The 23,320-nt window shown below is 42.5% G+C and overlaps 1 protein-coding gene across 1 annotated transcript in view; it reads left to right on the top strand.

Annotated features, from left to right (window-relative positions):
• The window catches only part of LOXL2 (lysyl oxidase like 2), a 93,461-nt gene that overhangs the window by 4,312 nt on the left and 65,829 nt on the right, over positions 1 to 23,320 (top strand). Inside the window, 3 exon segments of the mRNA XM_032229886.1 lie at positions 9,470 to 9,715; positions 9,717 to 9,849; positions 11,062 to 11,237. Coding sequence (XP_032085777.1) covers positions 9,542 to 9,715; positions 9,717 to 9,849; positions 11,062 to 11,237 — 483 coding nt within the window. The 5' untranslated portion in view covers positions 9,470 to 9,541.

Genomic DNA, 23,320 nt, shown 5'->3' with positions numbered 1-23,320 from the left:
GGAGGTCTGTGACTGTAAATCCACCCTTGAAAGACTTTGCTCAGTGAGAATGAGAGGAATTCACAGTAACTTAATAAAAAGCAGTTTTGTCGGGACAAGGAGTCTGCTTCGTGGTTTGGGGGAGCCTAGGTCAGGACAGGTGGGCCTTTGACACAGGGCGTTTGACAAACGCACAGGTATTTTTAACCAGCAGAGTGCTGCAGGAGGCCATAGATGCAGAAAACGGGCCATTTTGGCTGGCACAGATATTCTGCTTTGATATTCCCAGGCCAGCCCCTCCTGCACATCAGATCTAAGCCGCGCTTGAGTTTGACAGCTCTGCCTTAGAAGGCGGGAAGGTATGGAAAGCACTTCAGAATGAATTCTCCTTAGTTTTAAGGAGAGTCAGAGAAGAGGATATACTTTCAATCTTGCAAGATGCAGCTGACCAAATGAAAGCTAGTTTGTGCTTCTTGTCTGGACTACCTTAATCAGTGGAACGGCTTGCCTCCAGACGTTGTGGGTGCTGCAACACTGGAGGTTTCTAAGAAGAGCCTGGACAAGCATTGGTCTGAAATGGTATAGGGCTTCTTCCTTGAGCAGGGGGTTGGACTAGAAGACCTCCAAGATCTCTTCCAACTCTGTTATTCTATCTTATTATAGTGCTTTCAACACACTTAGATGCTCAATACTCTCAGCCAGGAGGGCTCAGTAACCTGAATGGTACTAAAAGTTGGTTTTATTGTTGGACCCAGGGCCCTTCTTGTCATTCTATAAATCTAGTGTGTGCGGATGTGTGTGTGTCCATTTTTGCAATTAAAACACTGTCTCCTTCAAATCGAGCCTTACTCTTGGCTTTTCATGAACATATCCTTTGTTAGCCATTGATTTCATTCTGAGCCTTTGATTTCATTTTGAAATATAGATTTATTTCACACTTTTCCTAGTGTTGATGCTCTCCTATCTAAGCATTTACTCAATATTCTCCTTTGTTGGTAACCATTTACTGCTTTGACCCTGGTTACTTTTCTAAATCATTCCAGATTGCTTATATGCTGCTATGGAAGCTTTGGGATGATCATCAGCAATGCCATCCAGATAAGACTCGTCACTTGACTGACAAAACAGTAGTTGTTCTTGGCAGAGCTAGAATAACACAGCACTTTTTGGTGTAAGGGAAATAATACACAATGGCATCTGAAATCTTCCCCCTTATCTACAAAATCTAGTTGTCCAGAGTTTCAGATATTCCATTGATCCCATGAATGTATGGCCTTTGGATTGTTGTCTTTACTAGATTCCAAGGATAATTTCCTGTAAGTATATCAGATAGAGAACCATTTGTTGAGTTGGACTCCAAGACGTCTCCAGGAATAGCTTAGATTCAATTCCATTCCAACATATGTCAACAAATCAAGCCAAGTGGTTTAAACTTCCTCTCTTGATGTGCATCATTAGGAAACAACAGTAACCAAAAATGTCCATCTTAGGCTAAATAGAGCTCTCCCCCCAAATTCCATATGGGTTTTCCATATGGTGGATATAAGAAGGATGATCAAATAATTCCTTCCAAGCAGATGGAGGAGTCACATCCAGTGGCTAGAAATAACCTCCTCACTCCTTATTCTTTATTAGGCAATTTTCCCACCATGGGGGAAGAGGTGATCTTCTCTTTTTCATTATGAGGGGGGATTTGCCTCACCCCTCAATGGATTTGGCACCATTTGTATTAATATTACTGTATTATTTGGAGTATAATCCAACTTCCTATGTTCCGGGTAGTTCAACCAGACTTTTCAGGATTCCAACAATGGTCTTCATGGTTTTTTTTGCCTTAACGTGTTTTTAAAACATTCCTTGCTCTTGCATGATTTGTTGCTTTGATGTCTTTCAATCCCAAAGAAAGACATGGTGAGGATTTTTTTTAAAAAAAAGCTTTTGAAATTATTTTAACAAAAAGAGAGGAGGTTGCTGTTTATCTGTGCAGATAGCACCTAGGCTTAAAATTGCCATGTTGGTCTTTGGATTAGGAAAAGACAATCTTGCCACGCTGTCCAATGCTATTTATGAAAAATCCAGTCCTAGTTGCGGGAGCCAGGAGTGAAATCTGGTCTCTGATGTTATGACATATTCTCCGCTTAAATTACATTTCTACACTCAGCTTTTTCATTATGGATAAAATGTTGGCTCAGTAAAGGGGACTGGATTTATTGGGTTGGTGTTTACCAGGAAAATCATTGTGAAGACCTAAAGTTTTTTTCCATGTCAACTTGAATAGCTATTATGCTGGATTAATCATCTCCAGAAGCAGAGGGAGAAGATCTATTCTAATGGATTTCCAGCATGTACTCCTGTTTCTATGATAACAAAAAACAAAATGGATTTGTTAAATGCATTTGTGGAAACCTCTTGGCCCTATATCTATTATGGCAAATGTTCCTTTACTTTTCTGAGAGATGAGGTACACAGGGCTAAAATGCTTACTCAGGTTTAGTTTTCTTTGGATGGACATTCCTAGTGGAATGCCTTTTTAAAAAAGTATACAGAATAACAGAGTTGGAAGGGACCTTGGAGATCTTCTAGTCCAGTCCCCTGATTAAGCAGAAAACCAATTCCAAACAGATGGCTATCCTCTTCTCTTCTTGACCACCTCCAGTGATGGAGCACCTACAATTAGTGGAGGCAAGCAGTTCCACTGATTAATTGTTCTCACTGTCCAGAAATTTCTCCTTAATTCTAGGTTGGATGTCTAATGAATAATCCATTACTTCTTGTTTTGGCCTCGGATGCTCAAGAGAATAGATTGACCCCGTCTTCTCTGTGACAGTCTCTCAAATATTGGAAGACTGATATCACATCACCCCTAGTCCTTCTCTTTGTTAGACTAGACATACCCAGTTCCTGCAACTGTTCATCCTATCTTTTAGCCTCCAGACCCAATTAAATAATAACGTTGTGCCTTCAAGTCAGTATTGACTTCTAGCAAGTGCCTGGAGAAGTCCCTGAAGTTTTCCTGGAAACCCTTTCGGCAGTATTTTGCTATTGTTGGCTTCTTTTTCTTCTGCCTTGGGCTGGGAGAGATGAACTAATTTAAAATCACACAGGTGACTTCATGCCTAAGGTAGGACTAGAATTCACAGTCTCCCAGTTTCCAACCCACTGTCATTAAGCACTGCTTATTCTATATTCTATAAAGATATTGCTTAAATAGTCAGTGTCTACTAACTACTAATAATGTATAGCTTTCTGTGCCTTCTTAAAATGAATCCACACATTCTAAAGGTATAGTTTGTTCAGTTTGAACCCCAATGTTATGGTTATTCCCAAACTATCATGGCATAATCAATAAATTGTACTTAAGAAGCAATTAGTTTTTTTGTCTATGTACTTAATCCCCTCCTTCTTATTAAACAAGGATCAGGAAGAAGGAAGGGAATGAGGATAAGAATAACCATTGAATTGTCCTTACATCTGGCATCTAATATGTTTTCTTAACAAAAGGACCATTAATGACTTAGCTCTACTTTAACCAATATCCATCATAATTTTGTCTCCATTCAGTGTCATCTCCAAACTCTGATTGTTTTAGAGAGAAAAAAGATTAAATATTTATTTTATTATTGTTGGTCCTAAAGAATAGAATAGAATAACAGAGTTGGAAGGGACTCCTCTAGTCCAACCCCCTGCTTAGGCAGGAAACCCTACACCACTTCAGACAAGTGGTTATCCAACATCTTCTTAAAGACTTCCAGTGTTGGAGCATTCAGACCTTCTGGAGGCAAGTCGTTCCACTAATTAATTGTTCTCCCTGTCAGGAAATTTCTCCTTAGTTCTAAGTAGCTTTTCTCCTTGATTAGTTTCCACCCATTGCTTCTTGTCCAGACCTCAGGTGATTTGGTGAATAGCTTGACTCCCTCTTCTTTGTGGCAGCCCCTGAGATATTGGAATACTGCTATCATGTCTCCCCTAGTCCTTCTTTTTATCAAACTAGACTTGCTCAATTCCAGCAACCGTTCTTCATATGTTTTAGCCACCAGTTCCCTAATCATCTTTGTTGCTCTTCTCTGCACTCTTTCTAGAGTCTCCCAAAAAGAGTTTGACTAGTTCTAATTTGTTGACTAGCTTAGCTTCTTGAACAGCCTCTTAATTTGAAGTTGGAAAGGAGTGGATCTCTGCAACCTAGGTGCTCTGAACATGCTGAGGCTCTAGAACAGGACTGTCAAATTCAAGGCCCAGGTGCCGGATCCAGCCCACAGGGGCCACCCTGGAAACAGTGAAGGACTGGCCTATGGTGCTTCTGCTAGTGAAAACGGGTTCCTGAGCCCCATTTTTAGCTGCCAGGATCTCCTGCAACCCTCTGCCAGTGAAAACGCATGCAGGTTTTCACTGGCAGAGGGTTGTAAGAGGCCCTGGCAGCCAAAAACATAGCTCGGGACCCTGTTTTCACTGGCAGAATACTTGGGCTACCATAGATGCCCCCAACAGGAGTGACATTGAGCTGGCCACACCCACCCTGGCCTCCCAAGGTCAAACATAACCCTGATGCGGCCCTCAATGAAATGAGTTTGACACCCCCTGTTTTAGAAAGAGTGCAGAGAAGACAAAAAAAAGATGATAAGGAGTCTGGACACTAAAACATACGCTGGATAGTTAAAGGGACTACCATATTTTTCGGAGTATAAGACACACCTTTTTCCTTCAAAAAGAGGGTGAAATCTGGGTGCATCTTATACACTGAATACAGCATTTTTTTGCTTCCCGAAACCCTACCCCCTTTGCAAAAATGGTCATACATAACTTTTAGAAGACTACCAGAGTGCTCCTGGGGGCTGGGGAGGACAAAAATGAGCGAAAAATGGGTTGTCTTTTGCTCGTTTTTGCCCCCCAACCCCCAGAAGCACTCTATAAACCTCCTAAAGGCTATGCATGCCCTTTTTTTTTTTGACAAAAAATGGGCCCATTTTCAGGAGGTCTGCAGAGTGCCAAAACTTTTTTTTTAATTTGCTTCTTCAAAATCTTGGTGCATCTTATACTCTGAAAAATACGTTAGGTATGTTTAGCCTAACGAAGAGGAATGGCTTAGGAATGACCTGGTAGCTGTCTTCCAATACTTGAAGGGCTGTCGCAGGGAAGAAGGTGTCCGTTTATTCCCCAAACTACCTGAGGGTAGGACAAGAAACAATGGACAGAAGCTCATCAGAGGAAGGTCCAACTGGGAACTAAGAGAAATTTCCCGACAGTGTGAACAGCTTGAGTTACGGCTGCTCCATTGCTGGAGTTTTGAAGAAAATATTGGGCAACCATTGGTCTAGGATGGTGTAAGGACTCTTGCATTGGATAAGGAATTGGATTAGAAGACCTCCAAGGTCCCTTCCAGCCCTTTGATTCCATGATTTTAATCTGGGTCTTAATGTTGTTGTTTCATTTGTGGTTGGGGAAAAAAAAAACCACAAGAGAAAGCTATTATTTAAGGTTGGCCATTCTTGCTCTTATGACTGTTGATTAATTTAAAAAAAATTGACCATGAGAATAAAATCTAAATAAAGTAATGCTTAGCCAAAGAAATTAGACTTTCTTCTTTTCCCTGTGTGACCCTCTCTCCCCTCCCCCCTATCCGCGTCACAACCAATGCTCGGTTTGGGAGACTTGTCTTTCCTGGAAGTGCATTTGTGCGCAGAATACATCCGTCCCTCTGTGTTGCCCACTGACAAGGCCAGGAAAAGTTATGCTGTTCTAGGAAATTAGAAGTGGTGGGCTTCTTGCGCTGCTTCTTGGCTTCCCTTCCCATGGAGGCCGTTCCCCACACGTGGCTTTCCAGACTGCTGCATGTGCAGCTTGCACGGAGAGTGAAACAAGGGATTGGTGGAGTTTAACTCGCAGTTTTGATTCTCTCGCCTTAAACGCTTCCCCGCTGAATTAGGGAAAGGAGCTATGCGGTTTTGACAGCCAGTCTCAAACATCAATCAACTTGTTGGCTGGGCTTGAGGGTCTAGAAAGAACTGTCTGCTAAACTGCTTTCTGGACAAGGGGAAGCAGAGAGCAGATTCTGCCGAGTCTTTTGTTTGCATTAAGGATGGTTAAAAAACCAGACGTGCAGTAATAGAAATATGCATTGTGACAGGGGGTGGGTGGGTTTGTATTTGGAGAAGGGGAAATCTTTACCATAAACAGAGCCTGGGTTACTCTCCCTGCACAAGATCTGGCATTTCACTCTTCTTCTATAGAAAGCATGACTCACAGGAAAACAGACAAGAATGACCAAAGAGTTCCAGGCACCGGTTAAAGAAGTTTGCAGAGAGACCAGAGGTTAAAAAGGGACAGCAGCCAATATGCCCTTCTCACAGCTATCTCGCCTCCCAGTCAGGTGCAATAACAGCTTTTGGCTTATTGCATGTTGAATGGTTAAGGGACGCGATGGCTCAGTGGCTAAGACGCTGAGCTTGTTGATCAGAAGTTTGGCAGTTTGGCAGTTCAAATCCCTAGTGCCATGTAACAGAGTGAGCTCCCGTACTTGTCCCAGCTTCTGCCAATGTAGCAGTTCGAAACTAGCATAAAAAATGCTAGTAGAAAAGTAGGGACCACCTTTGGTGGAAGGTAACAGCGTTCCATGTGCATTCAGCATTTAGTCATGCTGGCCACATGACCACAGAGACATCTTCAGGCAGCACCGCCTCTTCGGCTTAGAAACGGAGATGAGCACGCCCCCTAGAGTCAGGAACGACTAGCACATATGTACAAGGGGAACCTTACCTTATCTTTACTTTAAGGCTGTCTAGTTTCATCCCAACTTTGGATAGTGTTCAACATGTAACAACTTAAAAGAATATAATACAAAACAGTGCAAAACAAATGCATGGAAAAACAATAACAGCTTTCTGTGTATGGAGATTCTCCGTCATCCAGGTCATGGTTGTCCCAAAGTTGCTTTTTCAAGAGGCAAGTGGACTTTCTGGTTTGTCTTTGAAGATGGGAACTATTAGCACGCATGTGCGGAAAAATCTTTACCTTTATGTTGAATGGGCCAAAAGGAAACATGTGCCATCATTTTTGATTAGGAGGGAAAAAATGCCTTTTTCAGAAATGGATAAATGACCCATCTCCCAAAGGTCATCCTTAATGTCCAGAATAGGAATACTCTTCCAATTTCTCAAAATAATTCTCTCAGCAATCTGCCATGCCTGACACAGCCAAAGCTCATGCCGGATTTAGCATAAAAATAAACATGCAGAGGCTGCATTTTTGTATCTCTTTCTCGGATAGGGAAGGTAGAAGAAATTATTCTGCATTTCATCCAGCGGATGAAAAGATAGTATTTCTTTCTAAGATGAATTGCATTTGAGCCGTGGTGGCACAGTGGTTAAAATGCAGTATTGCAGGTAACTCTGCCCATTACCAGCAGTTCGATTCTGACCGGCTCAATTTGACTCAGCCTTCCATTCTTCCAAAGTCAGTGAAATGAGGACCCAGATTATTGGGAAAATATGCTGCCTCTGTAAACCACTTAGAGAGGGCTGTAAAGCACTGTGAAGCGATATAGAAGTCTAAGTGCTATTACTATTGCGCTTCCTCCCTCCCTCTCCCTCTCCCTCCCTCTCCCTCTCCCTCCCTCCCTCTCTCTCTCTCTCCTGTCTATTTTTCTTTCTATCATCTATCTATCTATCTATCTATCTATCATCTATCATCTATCATCTATCATCTATCATCTATCATCTATCATCTATCTATCTAAATCTATCTCAGGTTGACTCAGCCTTCTATCCTTCCAAGATCAGTAAAATAAGGACCTAGATTGTTGAGGGAAATATGCTGACTCTGTAAACCGTTAGAGCGAGCTATAAAGCACTGTGAAGCGATACAGAATTCTATTGCTAGATAAATCTAGCAGTTCAATGTGTTCCTTGAGCCATAAAACCAATGCTGTATAAGACCCACAGTTTCTGGGCCATAGCTGTTGGTTTGTCATTACTTGCTGCAAAAGTTGGTAATGGCAAATAATGGCAATATAGATCATCCTCGACTTACGACCACAATTGAGCCCAAAATTTCTGTTGCTAAGCGAGACAGTTGCTAAGTGAGTTTTGCCTCCTTTTACGACCTTTTGTGCCAGAGTTGTTAAGTGAATCACTGCAGTTGCTAGGTTAGTAACAGGGCTGTAAAATGAATCTGGCTTCCCCATTGACTTTGCTTGTCAGAAGGTCGCAAAAGGGGATCGCATGACCCCAGGACCCTGCAACCATCATAACTATTAGTCAGTTGCCAAGCATCTCAATTTTAATCAGATGACTATGGGGTTACTTACTAAGTTTGAAAAAGCATAGATCATCTTTTCCAGGGCTGTTATAACTTCGAACTATCACTAAATGAAGTGTTGTAAGTCAAGGACTACCTCTAATAGAAAAATCAGTGGGAGCGTGTGAAAATCAGGCATAAGCTGCTACCAAACATCATTTCTGATTTCCACCCCGTCCTTCTATGGAATCTGGATTCTGTTTAGCAGATCCATCAGATTTGAAGGCAATTATTTGTTTCTTTGTTTATTAAATGAAGTTATATAGCAGCCCAAATCACTCCTGGGTGAACCAAGTAGCTTACAGCATATAAGGATTAAATTCTATGAGTGAAAAGGGATCATTTTGCTACACTTCCCCAACTCAGTTTGGAAGCCTCCAATCTGATCTTGACAATCAAATCCATCTCATCTGTCATTTGGTTTGGAATACATTTGGGTTTCTATCAAATCCGTTTTGAATTGGATCTCCAAGGTGAATAGAATAGAATAGAATAGAATAGAATAGAATAGAATAGAATAGAATAGAATTTTTTTATTGCCCAAGTGTGATTGGACATACAAAGAATTTGTCTTCGGTGCATAAGCTCTCAGCATACATAAGAGACATTCATCAAGAATCATAAGATACAACACTTAGTGATAATCATAGGTTACTATCAGCAATCAAATCCTACTAGGAACACGTAAAACAATATAAATGTAAAGATACAAGCAACATGGTGTAGTCATAAGTGAGAAGAGATAGGTACTAGGAAGGATGAGAAGAACAATAGTAATACAGTCTTAGTAAATAATTGACAGTGTTGCAGAATTAGTTGTTTAGCAGAATGATGCTGTTCGGGGGAAAACTGTTCTTGTGTCTAGTTGTTCTGGTGTGCAGTGTCCTATAGTGTCGTTTTGAGGGTAGAAGTTGAAACAATTTATGTCCAGGATGTGAGGGTCTGTAGTTATTTTCACAGCCCTCTTTTGACTTGTGCAATATGCAGGTCCTCAATGGAAGGCAGATTGGTAGCAATTGTTTTTTTCTGCAGTTCTAATTATCTGTTGAGGTCTGTGTCTGTCTTGTTGGGTTGCAGAGTCAGACCAGTTATATAGGTGCAGATGACAGACACAATCATTCCTATGTAGAATGTAGAACGTTGATATACCCCTAAGCCTCTACCTATTTCTCAAGTACCTCCTTCATTTCTTTCCTTCCAGCAAACCAGACAGCCAACCTTCTGATCTTCAATTGAACTTAAGACTCGTCTCCAAGAGAACTTCACATTCTCAATGGCAAGGTTCCCGAACTATCATTCAATCCTTTTCTTCTTCTTCTTTGTGTGCCTGGACCACCTGATCCTTGCCCAGCATCAAGGAGATTCCCAACCCAAACCCACTGAGCCTGTTATTCAGGTCCGGTTGGCAGGAGCCAAGAGGAAGCACAACGAAGGGCGAGCGGAAGTTCTATTATAACAACCAATGGGGCACCATTTGTGATGATGATTTCTCCATCCACTCGGCCAATGTGTTCTGCAGGCAATTGGGCTATGTGGAAGCTATATCCTGGTTCCCTGGCTCCAAATATGGCAAAGGAGAAGGTGAGATGCCGAACAATGATTTCTTGCTTGTTGTTTGTTTGTTTTTCTGATCCCTACTAGCAGCATCAGCCAGAGAAAGGGGCCTGTTAATACAGGGTGGCGTGTTTATTCCCTTGTCCCTTTTGCAAAGACTCAAACTATTTGGTAAGATATGGTTGATCATGATGATGAACCTTTTTGTAAAGGTGTGCAAAATTGTATGTGTGCACGTTATTGCACAGTACGGTAGATTTGTGGAACCTCTTCTATAGAAGAAGTTAGAACTGGCAGGAACCCACCCCTGGGGTAATGGGAAAATGTACTTTGAGACTTGCAAGTTTCAGTTAATGTATCCTCACAATAAAAACAGGGAGTTAGTACTCCTGGATGGGCTTCTTGTTTGGGCTTCCTTATAAGGCTGACATTAGGAGGAAGCGGGGAATTAAAAAGAAGGAAAATGACAGCAGTTATATATAGAAGATTTTTCAAATCTTCTGTATATATAAAAAGCAAGTACCACTCACTCATCACATCATGAATCTCCAGAACCATAAAGCCTACAAACTTGAAAGTTGGCACGTATGTTCCTTTTGGTTTCTAGGTGCTTGCTAACAAAGGATTTTTTGAAACGACTACCAGATCATTAGTATTTCTTATAGGTAATTAACACATTCTAATGCTAAGGAGTCTTGACATTCTACTCCCCCTCCCCACCTGAAAAGAACTCTGTTCCAACTGCAGTTGCCCTCACATTCCATTACCTCAGTTCAAACTGGCAGAGATTCCTCTCCTTCACGCAAGGGCCGGTCTGGGCTCCTTACAGTACTAAACGTTGGTACCCACCAAAATGTCTACGCCTTCCACCTATAGAACTGCTTCCGGACTCAAGGCAGCAGGAGCGATATTCCCTTATGTGTTCAATCACCAACCACCACTGAGCTAACAGATTGTGAACCGAATTTCTTCTGCACAGCCTGGTCACATATTTTTGTCACGAAGCCCGGGTATCCAGCTACTAGTGTTACATAAAGATATAATCTCTAATGCTTAGCTGTGTGGCTACTTTCCATTGGTTAACCTGTTTCTCTTCTTCGTCCTAAAGGAATCAAGAGTTCAAAGAGACTGGTACCTTGCTATAGTTGGCTGCAGAGCTCAATCTTATGAAATTCTTTCTGCTCTACAAAGTGGAGAGTGGACCTCCTAAAAGAGACCTTTGCTCCTCTTCCTCTGTAGGCACCATCTGGTTGGACAACCTCTACTGCACTGGCAGAGAGTCATCGATAGCCCAATGTACCTCCAACGGATGGGGTGTGTCAGACTGCAAGCACACCGAGGATGTGAGTGTGCTCTGCAGTGAAAAGAGGATCCCTGGCTTCAGATTTGAGGACCCTCTGCTCAATCAAATCGAGGTAAGCAAAGTTGGGAGTAGCAAGAGTTTACTCTTGTGCTGAAACTGGCATCTTCTCCATTCATTCATTGGCATTGGCTAATGCCGGCAGCTGCAGGAGTTGAGGTAAAAGCTTTTCAGTACCTTTATTGGGACTGCCTGACTTTTGCATAAAAAAACCTGAATCTCACGCCAAAGGAAATTTGAGCCCTGGTGAGTACCTAGACACATCCATGGCAGTAGTGGGCTCCAGTGTACCAGTTGCAACGGGTGCGGTCGTCCTTGGTGGGCATGTGCACCACATGTACCTGTGCATGTCACTGCCCAGCAACACTCAGCTGCTCAGCGGAGGTCAAGCAGGCACCGCACACTGTATTCATGCGCAATTGGCCCCTTTGCATCAAAAAGCAGTAAGGACATGGGTGGGCGGGCAGGCCAAACCCACTGTTCCAGTACAGTGGCGGCTGCTCCCAGCTACTACTGGTACCCCCATACCAGGCCGTACTGCCCAGAACTCACCACTGATCCATGGAGCTTTCTTGGGTTAAAGCAGGGGTGTCAAACTCAAACCCCATGGGCCAGATGTGGCCGTGAGGTGCTTAGATCTGGCCCAGCGGGGCCACCCTGGAAACAGCAAAGGACTAGCCCACGATGTCTCTGCCAGCAAAAATAGAGATCAGGAGGACTGCACGTGACCCTCCCGAGCTCCGTTTTGGCTGCAACAGCCTCCTGCAACTCTCTGCCAGCAAAAATGGAGATCAGGAAGATGGCAGGCAGCCCTTCCAAGCTCCCTTTTTGCTTGCAGAGCTCTCGGGACATCACAGGTGCCTCCGGCACAAGTGATATCAAGCTGGCCACACCTATCCTGTCCCCGCCCCCAGCCTCCCGAAGTTAAACACAACCCAAATTGAGTTTGACACCCCTGGGTTAGAGAATCAGGAACCTGACCTTGATGGAGAGACGTGTGCCTCATTTTACTGCTTTGATTCTGCTTAGCTTTTCAAGATCAGTTATAGACAACTTGGTATTTCACCTGCGTCCTGCCGCTGAAACTAACCTCTTGGTAAAGAGAAATATGTGTGGAAGCACAAATAAACACCGAGGAGAGCATTTGCTAAGTGTAAAATAAGCGAAGGAGAGAAGCACAAAGATGCATCCATTTTATGTTCTGTTTTCATTGTATTTTACTATGTTCTGTTTTGATCACCTTAAAGTCCGACCAAGAAAAATAGCAAGTAACAAAATAGAAGAGCTAAAGAAACAAACAAAAAAGCAGCCGACATAATAAAGACCCCCAATTTGAATAAACAACAAAGAACTAAACCAGGAGTCCCCAAACTTGGCAATAGCTGGCTGGAGAATTCTGGGAGTTGAAGTCCACAAGTCTTAAAGTTGCCAAGTTTGAAGACCTCTGAGATAAACCCTAACTCTGGATGTCTCTCTGCATCATTATAATTCAGAAATGATGACCTGGTTAAATTAAATCCAGTATCGGACTTGTGTTTTGTAGAATTTAATTTTTAAAGAATTAATTTTTGACCCTGATGTCAATTCAATTCAATTCATCCACATCTTTGGTGATCTGACGTTTGATGGACGCAATGCAATGTGAAAGATATTGAGTAGTGTGGACTCTCTGCCTTCCACCTTCCTTAGAGGGATCAAATCTCGCCCTACAGGGATTCTTGAAATCATTGCCATTTTCTAAAGCAGATAAGTAGGATTAGCTCTCGATCAGACAACAGAAAAAGCCCTGCTTCTTTTTACAGCAGCCCTGAAGTAATCATGAAGTAATCATGAAGTAATCATGGAAGAATGCAGAATATGTTGTGGGGTAAATAGAGATTTACACTGTACCCTGCTGTGGAAGTTTGCCAAGTATTCAAAAGGGACTTTCTTCCTTTTCTTGGGGATGCTAGCATTGCAATGTCAAACCTATAAGTCAGTGGTGGTGACTTACACATGTACCAGAGGTGGTACTTTGAGCCCTCTTTGTGGGCACACATGCCATAGCCCCAGTCCAGTTCCATCACATTTCTCCCATGGGAGGAGAGAGAGAGTAAGGAGGGAGGGAGGTAAAGAGAGGGAGGGAGAGAAAGAGAGAGAGAGAGAGAGAAAGAGGGGGAGAAGAGAGAGGGAGGAAAAGAGACAGAGAGAGAAAGAGAGAGGGAGGGGGAAGAAGGGGAAAAAGAGAGAAAGGGAAAAGGGAAAAGAGGAGAAAGAGAGAGAGGAGGAAAAGAGAGGAAAGAGAGAGAGGAAAAGAAAGGGGAAGAGAGAGAGGAGGAAAAGGGGAGGGGAGAGAGAGGAGAGAGAGAAAGAGAGGGGAAGAGAGAGGGGAGGAAAGAAAGAGAGAGAGAGAGAGAGAGAAAGAGAGGGGGAGAGAGAGGGAGGGATAAAGAGAAATAATATTACAAAAGGTTTTCTTTTTTATTGTTGCTAAACGTAATATTCAAAAGCAGAAAAAATGAAGGGGCACAAAAATATATTTATCATGTTATTATTTCCTAGAACAATTAGCTGAACTCTGCCTTGTTTATCATTATTTTAGGTAGTAAAACCTCATTATTCAGGTTAAATTGCGTGTTGGCACTTTGCGATAAATAAGTGGGTTTGGGCTTGCAGTTGGGCGCTCGGTCTCTAAAAGGTTCACACTGTTATATGTGATATACAGGTGGTGCTCAATTTATAAAATCAATTGGGACAAAAAAAATGTCCATTCCTAAGCCAGATGATTGTTAGCTGAAATTGCACCTGACTTTAGGACAGGAATGTCAAACTCGAATTCATTGAGGGTTGCATCAGGGATGTGTTTGACCTTGGGGGCAGGAGAGTGGCCAGGGGGCATGGCCAGCCAACAATACTTGTGTTGGACATGGTCCAATCAGGCACCATCCAAAACTGGAGATACCTCCCAGTCACCCCATCACAGCTACAGATCAAGATGGTCTTGATTCGCTGAGAAAAGAATGTTATTTTGACTATATCTCACCATACTCCATATAATTCCCCCCTCCCATTTTTCCACAGTAGAAATTGTGGCAGGCCTGAAGGCCCAAATGTAAAAGATGGCTTCCAGGTCTGACATCTGGTGGAGGTGGTTACATCTCCATAACGACCCCAAAAGGACTATCAAATCAGATTCTCTATAGCTTCATGGTCAGATGGAAGAAACCTGGTTTGTGATTGCCCGAAAGGTTACCCAATCAGCATCTAGGACTGTGAAAGATCCAGGATATAAAGAGTCCTGCCTTGTACAGGGGGTTAGACAAGAAGACCTCCAAGATCCCTTCCAGCCCTGTGATTTAATTTGATTCAATTCGATAACAGAATAACAGAGTTGTATGGGACCTTATAGGTCCTCTAGCTCACTCAATCAATACAGACAAATGGTTTGTCCAGTCCAGTGGTGGAATTCAGCCGGTTTGCACTGGTTCATGTGAAGCGGTTGTTAAATCCCTCCCCTATCAAAGTGGATCCTGGGCACTGCATTGCCGAGGTGGCACAGTGGTTAAATGCAGCACTGCAGGACTTCAGCTGACTGCAGTTCAGCAGTTCGGCTGTTCAAATCCTACCAGGCCCAAGGTTGACTCAGCCTTCCATCCTTCCGAGGTGGGTGAAATGAGGACTCAGACTGTGGGGGCAATTTGCTGACTCTGTAAACCGTTAAAGAGGGCTGAAAGCCCTATGAAGCGGTATATAAGTCTAACTAAAAAAAAAATTGCGCTGCAATGGAGAAATGGGCAATGGAGCAGCTGGCATGTGGGAAGAATAAGGTCGCTTTCCCTCTTTTTCTCCGTCCTCCTCCTCCTTCCCTCGTGCCAGCTACTCCATTGCCCGTTTCTCCATTGCAGCATAGCACAGTGCCTAAGATCCACTTTGATAGTGTGTGTGCATCAGTGGGGGTTCCGGATCCCGTTGCAACTGGTATGGTGTAATGGGGCCGGGGTCCACCACATGCACACTGCATCATGTGTGCATCACGCACATGCATACTTACCCCGTGATGCTCCGCAATGGCTCCGCAATGGCTCCGCAATGCTCCAGCTACTCGGCGGAGCATACACTCTGTGCGAGTGCTCGTAAGCCCCAATCGGCTCAAATACAGGTAAAGAGGGTGGGTGGGCACTCCAGAGCACCGTACCGGAACAGTACTGGTGCTCCCAGCAGGCACCGGTACAGCCATACCGGGGCGTACTGGTCATATCCCACCACTCACTGGTGAGTGTGTGTGGTAATTCAACAACCAGTTTGCCTAGGGTCAGGTTGGGCCATGCCTCCCATGACAGCCACCTGGCTGAACTGGTTGTTAAATTATTTGAATCCTATCAATGGTCCAGTCCCTTCTTAAAAACCTCCAGGGATTGGAGCACTCACAACTCCAGGAGATAAGATGTTCCACTGATTAATTGTTCTTCCTGTTAGGAAATCTCTCCTTACTTCTAGGTTGGATCTCTCCTTGGTAAGTTTCCATCTGTTCAACTCAGTTTAGCAGTATTCTTTCTGCTCAAAAAAATGTGTGTGGGTTCACAGGAAAAAAATAACCCCTCAAGATATATGCTACTGTTCTTTGTTCTGAGTTTCCAACATGCATTTGTGATCCGGCATTTTAAAAAAACACACATCACCAGCAAGTAGAGATAGAATGTGGTCTATCTTCTTGAATGAGCTTTTTCCTTCTTTGTAATTCCAGCCGTTGTCTTAACAAGGATAGCTTAGTGCCTGAAGGAGGAGACACTGAATATTTGGGATTTTTGCAGTCATCAGTTTTTCCAGGGTCAGATTTTAATTCTCAGAGCAAAATGTGGGGGAAACTTGGACCAGTCTAGACAGAGGTTAGCTCACTCAAGGATGTTTCAGCCATGAATCACTCTTACCAGTTCTATCCCTTTGTAAAAAGGTTCAAAGGGTATTGAGTTAATTCAAGGCCACGCTTTCCCTGACTGATGATTAAATTAGTTAAAAGTAACCTAACTAACTCTTCCAAGGAAGTTGTCCAAGCCATCAAATCTAAGGGGAGGGAAAACGAGAAAGAAGGAAAGTGCTTTGTGTAAGAAGATTGTGTAGAAGCAAAAAACTTGGCTAAATTATGACACTGTTGCGCCCATTTTCTTAATTTTGTATCTCATATGGAGGTAGCTTGGAAACCAAGCAAAAAAAATATCCCCAAGTTGACACTCTCTACAGCTCAGTTCATATTCCTGATTTTATTAGGGTTTCTCCACCCCCACCCCACCCCGACCTTGGCTAGCTTAACAAACATGTGTTGTAAACTTTGCTTTCAGAGTAATAGTAATATAAGATGGACATTTACAAAGAGGACTTTGTGGCTCAAAGGAGAATGTCTTAATTCTTTCTTGCCTCCTGTTTATTTCCCCTGTTGGGCTTATTTCTGGCTTTAGCATTCTGCTAATGCAAGAGGATAAAAATGTATGGGAGGAATAGGATGAGTTTGTTTAAATTCTCTGCCGGTTGCTGGGTGGGCGTGGCCATGGTGGGCATGGCCTACTTGGCCAACTGCAACACAGTGGGATGGGCTGCATTTATGCCCTCCTCAGACTCCAGAGGCTTTCCTCAAGTCTCCGGAAGAGCGAAAACGGCCACCCCAGGTTCCGGAGGCCAGAAACAAGCCCATTTTGGGACTTTCGATACTTTTAGTAGGTCCAGTTTTCACCCTCCACAGGCTCTGGAAGCTTTCCCGAGCCTCCAGGAGGGTAAAAACAACCTCCCCTGGGCTCCAGAGGCCAGAAATGGGCCCATTTCCGGACTTCCAGGAGGGCCAGTTTTCATCCTCCCAGGGCCTCTGTACGGGCCCTGCACTTACCTGGTATGATGAACGGGCTGTGTAGAGACTCCTGGGAGGGCGGGTTGGGGTGGGATGGGTGTGGCCAGCCAGTCCTTGCAACAACTGATTCGGCGAATTGGTGCAAATTGGCTGAATCCCAGCCCTGGGTGCAATTATTTACAAAACAAAATGAAACATCTTTGGGTGCACAACATATTGCGCACGAACACAAATCAGAAACCTAGCTAAAACAGACTGTCAAAATACCATCAAATAATTGAACATCTTGGACAGCGAGTTTGGTCTTGTAGCTAAGGCGCCCAGATAAAAACTAGGAGACTGTGAGTTCTAGTTCCCCCTTTAGCCATGAAAGCAGCTGGGTGAGTTTGGTCCAGTCATTCTCTTTAAGCTGAAAGATTAACATTAAGCTTTAGTAGACTGGACTAGTAGCTCTAAACAAACACAAATTTGTGTTTGTTCAGAGCGCTATTCCATGCTTAAAATTGTGATTCTCAGCCCAATAATTAGTCAATACAAAATAAAGAAAATCTCCATTGAGCGTGATTCCATGATGCTTTCCTGCCAATAGTACACAAATCTTCCAAGATTGTATTTGGTGTGTGTGTGTGTGGGTGTTTATGGTGTGTAAGTAAGTGTTGACTTCCTAACCTGACATTCTGAACTTTGTTGGTGGTCCCTCATCTGAATCCTAAATAGATCAACCCAACATATTTTTTTAAGATCAGCCAAGGTCAGTTAAGCAACCTGAACATCTCCAACATCTCTTTTCTATGGAGGCAAATATCTGAATCAGGATAGAGCTGGAAGGGACCTTGGAGGTTTTTAGTCCAGCCTCCTGCTCAAGCAGGAGTTCCTATACCATTTCAGATAAGTGGCTGTCTAGTTTCTTCTCAAAAACCTCCAGTGATGGAACACCCAAGATTTCTGAAGGCAACTTCTGTTCCACTGGTTAATTGTCCTCACTGTTAGGAAGCTTCTCCTCAATTCCAAATTGCTTCTCTCCTTGATTAGTTTCCATCCCATTGTTTCTTGTCTTAATGGTGCTCTGGAGAATAAGTTGACTTCCTTCTCTCTGTGACAACCTCGCAAATACTGGAATGCTGCTATAATGTTTCCCTCGTTCTTCTTTCCTCTTAGACCAGTGATGGCAAACCTTTTAGGCACTGAGTGCCCAAACTGCGCCTGCGCGCATGCCCAAACTAAAATGTGCACACGCGTGTGTGTGTGAATGTGTGCGTGCACAGACATGCACAAACGTGCGCATGCACAGACATACATGAATGTGCAAATGCACAGACATGTGCGTGTGCGCAGCAGAGACCCGATGACCAGCTGGCCAGCAGGAGGACGGGCATCCCAACACCAGCAGTGCAGTAATAGTTAAGATCTTTTTCTCTCATGAGCTTCTGTTTCGCCATTTGCAGGGAAACAGAATCTCATAAAGAAATGCCACGGAGATCTGACATGGGGTGATGGGGTGATGGTGCGCATGCCAGCAGAGTTGGCTCTGCGTGCCACCTCTGGCATGCGTGCCATAGGTTCGTCTAGACCAGGAGTCAGAAAACTTAAACACTCAAAGAACCATTTGCACCCGTATCCCACAGAAAAGAAAACACAGGGAGCAACAAAGGTCCTAACCAGAAGCCCCTGGTTCAATTCTGGAGCTGACCGGAAGTTCAGTTCCCCCACCATAGAGTCTCTCCTAGCGCGGCATACTTTTTCCTCTACCTGTCATAACCAAGAGCCCTATCAATTGTGGGACAACTGGAAAACCCTCCCCTTGCCATAGTGTTTCTCCTGCGCACTGTGCTTCTCTTCCCCTCCCCCACTGGAAGCTCCTCTCAATATTGTGGCGCGATGGGTGATGGAGCCGCAGCAGAGGGAGGAAAGAGCCACATGTGGCTCCAGCTGCAGTTTGCTGACCCCGGTCTAGACTCCAAACCAAACCCCAAATCCGCAGCCATTCTTCATATGTTTTAGTCTCCAGGCCTTTACTCATCCTTAGTTGCCCTACTTTGCACTTTTTCCAAAGCCTCAAGTTTCCAAATTTCAGGAATGATGCTGGATTTTCATGGAAAAGGAAGCAAAATAATTATTATTTATTTGCAACTGTGCAGCCAGAATAATTTCCTCCAATCTGGCCAGCCACAGCAGTTCTTCTCCCTTGTTTTGTCCGTGTCTAAAATGGCCTCATTCCTTCCACACTTCGGGAGCGATGCCCTGGAAGGCGTTGTTTTCTCAGCAGATAGTGTGAAGCTGTCCAATATCCCACAGATGCTCGATGTGTATCAGCATGTGGATCAAAAACAACTCTTTCCTGGACACTGCAGGGATTCTGCCCTTAATGGAAAAACTGACTCTCTGCAGACAAGACCTGAAGAGGCCGTTGCTTAATTGTTGCTCTTCATTATTTCGTGACTATATTATCAGTTCATCGCAGTGGTACATATTTCAGTGGAAATTTATTTGTCTGGCTTTTTATTTCTGAAGGTTCGGGAAGAAAGAGATGTAAATTCAGTTCTTTTGGAATACCATTGGCTTCACTTGCAAATGAATTTTTCAATAGAACCACATAATTTTCCAAGAAATCTAATTTGTTAGATATTACTAAGGGAAGCAAAAATATTTTATTTCAGTTACACAATGCAGTGAAAGGAAAAAATGTAAAAGCAAAATCGCGGATAAGAACACAAAAAAAATGTACTTACATTCTTGATCTTGGACTAACTTCTAATAATATCTTCCTTCCTTCCTTCTTTCCTCCCTCCTTCCTCCCTCTCTCCCTCTCCTCCTCCCTCCCTCCCTCCTCCCTCCCTTCCTTCCTTCCTTCCTTCCTTTGTAAGCTATTTCAAATTAAATGGTTTAAATCAGGAGTCTCCAAACTTGGCACCTTTAAAACTTGTGAACTTCAACTCCCAGAATTCCATACTGCTGGGGAATTCTGGGAATTGAAGTCCATCAGTCTTAAAGATGCCAACTTTTAAGACCCCTAGTTTCAACGGTTTAAGGGAAAGAGCAGATTTTGCAAAGGGACAACTGAAATTAAGCACCAGTCAGATTTCATGGAGTAAGATTCCACTATTAAGATGCCATAATTTTTAAATTATGTCCACCAAATCTTGACCTATAAAACATTTCTTTGCTACGTTTATAGCTTTCTGTCTCCATTTGATGGACTCCTTGCCCTATAAAAAGTTTTACCTATTTCTATCTCCCATGACTTTCTTGAATTCAATCTCCCATGAGTTCATGGATTCACACATGGAGTTTCGTTGGCAACAAGATATACGTAAGTGGCTTGTTATTTTCTTTTGGGATCCCCCCACCTGATTTTTCCATTCTAGCCTGCAGATATAGCATCTTTGGTGACCTTCCATCTAAGCACCAACTAGGCCTGAACCTTCTTAGTCATGAGCTTAGGCTGCAGAGCTCAAACAAGGTCAGATAGCAATAGCAAATAGCACTTAGACTTATATACCTCTTTAGAGTGCTTCATAGCCCTCTCTAAGCAGTTTACAGAGTCCGCATATTGCCCCCAACAATCTGTGTCCTCATTTGACCCACTTCGGAAGGATGAAGGCTGATTCAATAGCAATAGCACTTATATACCATTTCACCAGAGGTGAGTTCCTACGGTTCGGACCGGTTTGGCAGAGTAGGTAGTAACTCCGCCTGCCAGTGAGCCGGTGAGAATCGAACTGCTTGAACTGCAGTCAGCTAGCAGTCAGCAGAAGTCGCCTGCTGTGTACTGCATTTTAACTACTGCACCACCAGGACTCTAGATGGGCCCTTCCACATGGTGAATGCTAATACGGTATCCTCATTACATTACAACACTTCATTTAGTGACCATTCAAAGTTACAACCGCAGGAATCCAGTATGGTTTTAATGAATACGATTAATCAATATGGTCAAGTGTCTGGCTTTAAAATAAATTTAGGAAAAACCAAAATATTAGCTATAAATGAATATTAAACAAAAGGAAGAATTAGGAGTGATGCTAGGATGTGAGGTAGTTAAAAAAGTCAAATATCTTGGAGTTAACATTTTAACTTCAAATGGGAAATTATATAAGAATAATTATGAACCACTTTGGCACAGTATACAGACGGAGATGAAAAATGGGAGAAATTGCACTTATCTTTGCTGGGTAGGATAGCGGCACTGAAAATGAACATTTTACCAAATTTTTTATTTCTTTTCCAAATGTTACCTGTACTTAAAAAATGCGAACCTTTTAGAATGGCAGAAGGGTATCAACAAATTTGTATGGGCAGGAAAGAAGCCGAGGGTAAAGATGAAAATAATGCAAGATGTACATGAGAGAGGAGGATTGAAACTACCTAATTTAAAACTATATTATGATGCAGTGGCATTATCTGTAATTAGTGATTGGACTCATTTAACCAATGATAGAATATTGAATATTGAGGGACACGATCTGGTATTTGGTTGGCATGCTTACCTGTTATTCAACAAAAATTGGATAAGAATTTTAAAAGTCATATTTTAAGAAATGCTTTACTGCGGGTCTGGAAAAAATACCAATATAAATTAAATGACAAGATACCCATGTGGGCAATTCCTAGACACGCAATTGAAAATATGAATATAGCACAAAAACAGGACAGAATTACTTACAGACAGCTTCTTACCTCGGAAAGGGGGGTATTACAATTAAAATCTTTAGAGGTATCAAAAGAGGAGAAGGTAGTTCAAACATGGTTCCAGTATGGACAATTACAGGCTAGGTGGAAAATAGATCAAAAAATTGGTTTTATCCAAGTTGAGGATAACTTGTTTAAACAAATAAGAGATCAAAGTTTAATGCATATAAAGATATATTAAGTATTAATACAGATGGATTCGGAAACAGAATTAAAGATTGTATGATAAAATGGGCTCAAATATTGAAGAACCAATAATGTTGGATACATGGGAAAGAATCTGGGTAAGAAATGTGAAATTTACACAAGCTCAAAATCTGAGAGAAAATTTTTACAAGATGTTTTATAGATGGCATTTAGATCCTAAAAAGTTGGCTTCTATGTATCCGAATGTACAGCCTAAATGTTGGAGGTGTGGTTCTCTCGATGCTACATATTATCATATATGGTGGACCTGCCAAAGGTTAAGGCATTCTGGATAAAAATATGGTGGGTTATGCAAAATATTTTTAAAAGAAGGATAAAGTTTACTCCTCAGTTATTTTTACTAGGTATATGTACTGACTTTACAGTGGTAGAGACTAACTTGATTCTGCACCTAATAACTGCAGCAAGACTGTTGGTGGCGCAATACTGGAAGAAGGAAGACTTGCCTACAATCCAAGAATGGACATTGAAAGTCACAAACTTAGCCGAGATGGCTAAAATATCGGCATATCTTAAAGATCACTCAAATGAGAGATATAAACGAGACTGGAAAAAATGGATTGACTATATACAAAATAAATACGGGACCAAGAAATTCCAGTTAGCCTATGCTTAAGATCAGAAATTGTTTTAAATGCTTAAGATTTAAATTGTTTAAAGTTAGTTCAGTAAGAAGAAGCTAAGGTCAATGTAGAATGTCATTAATTTCTTTATTTCTTTTTTCTCAATAGATTTTAGACTGTGTTAGTTAAAAATCCATACCGTGTACGGGTTCTGGGAAGTCGGGGGGGGAGGAGGAGGGGGGTTGGGGGGTAAGGGAGGGAGGGGCATACAAAAAAAATTGTACTTCAATGTTTTAATGATTGACGAATGATGAAATATTTGTGTTTTTTAAAAGAAATAAAACCTTTGGAACCTAAAAAAAAAAAAAAGTTACAACTGCACTGGAAAAAAGGTGACTTATGTCCATTTTTCACACAACCAGTGCACGTCCTCATAGTCATGTGATCAAAAGTTAGACACTTGGCAAATGACTCATGTTTATGACCGTTGCAATGTCCCTTTGGGGGCCTTCTGATAAGCTAAGTCCATGGGAAAAACAGATGCACTTAGCAACCGTGTTACTAACTTAACAACTGCAGTGATTCACTTCACAACTGTGGCACACAGAGTCATAAAATGGGGCAAAACTCACTTGACAAATGTTTCACTTAGCAACAAAAATGTGGGGCTCGATTGTGGTCATAAGTCGAGGACTACCTGTAACATAAACCCAAAACAAAATAAAGTATGTGATTCCAAAGAAGCACCATTTGAGAATTGGACTTGTGTTTCTTCCCACAATTGTGAGAGCTAGGGAACTCTCCTTTAAACGTTTAAGCAAATTTTGAACCAAGCAAAGATCATCTGGTAGCTGAAACAATTCC

The sequence above is a fragment of the Thamnophis elegans genome, chromosome 13 (genome assembly GCF_009769535.1).
Source record: "Thamnophis elegans isolate rThaEle1 chromosome 13, rThaEle1.pri, whole genome shotgun sequence".
Taxonomy (NCBI): domain Eukaryota; kingdom Metazoa; phylum Chordata; class Lepidosauria; order Squamata; family Colubridae; genus Thamnophis; species Thamnophis elegans.
This window is presented reverse-complemented; position numbering and strand designations above follow the sequence as displayed.